A 2,971-nucleotide genomic window follows, 5' to 3' on the forward strand; every position below is an offset into this window, starting at 1 on the left:
ACTATTTGAAAATCTGGAATCTGAGGGTGCAAAACAATCTAAATATTGAGAAAATCGCCTTTAAAGTTGTCCAAATGAAGTTTTTAGCAATGCATATTACTAATCATCAATTAAGTTTTGATATATTTAAGGTAGGAAATCTACAAAATATCTTCATGGAACAAGATCTTTACTTAATATCCTAATGATTTTGGCATAAAAGAAAAATCGATAATTTTGACCCATACAGTGTATTTTTGGCTATTGCTACAAATATACCCGTGCTACTTATGACTGGTTTTGTGCTCCAGGGTCACATATACACTATTTTTTTTATTGTTTATTTTAAAAGTGGGAAATGTACATTAATTGACATGAGCATCATGTAAGTGTGCCAGATTTAGCCACACGTTAGTTTTCATCTGCAGTCCCTGCATTTAAAGGATCTATCAAGCTAAATTATGTGAATTTCTCTGAATTTCATTCCATTTTAATCCTATTAAAATTCAAATTTGAATTCTGCATCGTTTGCGATCTCATAAAAATTCCAGTTCAGAAAGTGAATTGAAATTGTAAAGGCATTTCAATTCAGCTCTGAATACTGCATAACATTCAGATGTTTAAAAACATCTTCATTCACTTTAAAATCACTTCATTTCACCCTCTAACTCTAGAACTCTCTTTTCTAATTCTATTTCATCTACTTGTTTTTTTTTTTTAAACAATTAACCCTCTAACACTTGCACTCTCTATTCTATTTCTATTCTAACTACTTGTTGTCTTTAAAAAAGAGCCTCTAACACTAGCATTCTCTATTCTTTTTCTATTCTTTTGACTTGTTTTACTTTTATTTTAAAAAATGACCCTCTAACACTAACGTTACCTATTCTTTTTCTATTCTATCTACTTGTTGTCTTTTTATTTATTATTAAGAAAAAACTTGCTATGTTTACTGTGTTAGACGAACCGAGACTTGTCACAGCACTTACATATTATTGCTTTTTTTGGACTTTGATTGCTTCTATTGTCCTCATTTGTAAGTCGCTTTGGATAAAAGCGTCTGCTAAATGACTAAATGTAAATGTAAATTTACCATGTTTCTGTCCAATCTCTAGTAGGACTGGCTCTCCTAACTCAATACTGAAGGTCTTGTTCTTTTCATACTCTTCATCATCTATAATCTTCACCTCGATTGTTTTCCTGTAGAGAGAGGGAAATAGAGACATGGTGACACAGTGCTATTTTTTAAACACACTTACATGATTTCTATTTTAATTACTCTAACACATGCACCCACACGCTGTGAAACTATGACTCTAAACAGCAAGAATTTCAGTTTAATGAATTTGTGTGTACACATCTGTAATTCACACCAGGATTTGCATAACACTGACATAAAGTAAACAAGCACACACCCAAAATGCATCATAATTTCATGCATTATTAATGATGTTTTGTTTCGCCAATGTAAATGTCACTGAGGGTGGAAACTTTAAGTACAGGATTCAGAATAATTGCTTCATAATTAATAAACAAAGTGAGAACATCTTACTCCCATAGAGAGATATTACAGCATTGTTCTCCTCAAACAACCACTTTGAGCTATAATAAGAACTGCACAATAGTTTAACAAGCACACTGAAACTGTTCAGCCAATCCTGCACAGAAATCACTTACAAAAATACAGTACCATGATAATACCAGTAGTTTTTTGTGGTACATGTGACACGCTGTGGTTAAAAATACAGTAAAACGGTAATATTATGAAATATTTCTATAATTCAAAATAACTGTTTTCTGGTTTAACACATTTTAAAATGTAATTGATTCCTGCCTTGGCAACGCTGAATATATATGATTTTAAAAAATGATGTCTTCATTAAATGTTTGTAAACAGTTGTGAACCATTTACCTGGTGCACACTACATTAAAGAACATTTGCAACTTGAATGAGCTGTAAACATAAGGTCTTGAAAAATAAGAAAAAAAGATATGAAAAACACTACAATATTCATAGTGAAATGAGAGAATAAGCAGAGGTAGTCCACTCAGGACCACAGTTGTATTTTGTAGGGGGATATCAAATCTGGGACAGACTGAAAAGAAAATTACAGAGTGGAAGAGCGATATATTATTTATTTAGATATGATATATTTATACTTTTTAGAGTCTCAACAGTACTCACAGACTGTTTATGTGTGTGCATATATGGATACGCAAGAGGTTAAAAGCCCCTGTGTCAAGAACAAATGAATATTATTATGGCTATCGTACCTCAGTGTTATAGTGTTCCCACTTTCACCACCCACTGACTTCATTACACATTCATTCATCTTTGTTCAATTAAAACTGACAGATACATTAAATTAAAGCAGGCTTAATCAATAGCTCTCATCTTCTTCTCTGTGAGGAACAGAAAGAGTAAGACAGAGACAAAGAGAGTGAATACATTTTTTAAAGAGGATGAAAAAATCTTCTGTTGACAGTGGGATTTTCTGCTCTATTCCATACATTCAAGCATATAAGCGCAACTGCACAAACTCAGAAGCAAACGTTCTGAATTTGAAAGTATTACAGATCATAAGTGTCTCTTATATTTAATCTTCCTTCCCAATGGAGCAATTTCAACACTTTTCCTATCCTCATGTTTTGCTCAATCCATTAATTCAATGTCAGCTTGACTGATCAAACTTTAGCTTAGATTATTCATGAGCTGAGATTCAAACTTCTCCTACGAAGACTGAGGAAATACAGTTGAGCTCTTTTTACCTTTCTTTACCTTTCTCTGTCCTCTAGCTTTCAAACTCTTGATGTATAAATGTTGCGTACGCACATTTCCATTCCCATTTTTTGCGTACGCAACATTTATACATCAGAGTAATTTTCCACGCATATATCGGGATTTATAAAAAAACTAACTAGGCGTAAATATGTGCGCACCGTATGGACAGTCTAGACCAGGGTTCCTTAAAATCTTGCCCTGAGGGCCAAT

General features: G+C 32.9%; 1 protein-coding gene across 3 annotated transcripts in view; it reads right to left on the reverse strand.

Moving 5' to 3' along the window:
• The window catches only part of slc8a4b (solute carrier family 8 member 4b), a 68,783-nt gene that overhangs the window by 9,918 nt on the left and 55,894 nt on the right, over nucleotides 1-2,971 (reverse strand). For all 3 annotated transcript variants that reach the window (XM_016529783.1, XM_016529782.1, XM_016529784.1), the window contains exon 6: nucleotides 1,073-1,179. In XM_016529783.1, coding sequence (XP_016385269.1) covers nucleotides 1,073-1,179 — 107 coding nt within the window. The remainder of the gene's footprint in view (nucleotides 1-1,072; nucleotides 1,180-2,971) is intronic.

The sequence above is a fragment of the Sinocyclocheilus rhinocerous genome, unplaced genomic scaffold (genome assembly GCF_001515625.1).
Source record: "Sinocyclocheilus rhinocerous isolate Xijiao unplaced genomic scaffold, SAMN03320098_v1.1 scaffold1382, whole genome shotgun sequence".
Lineage (NCBI taxonomy): Eukaryota > Metazoa > Chordata > Actinopteri > Cypriniformes > Cyprinidae > Sinocyclocheilus > Sinocyclocheilus rhinocerous.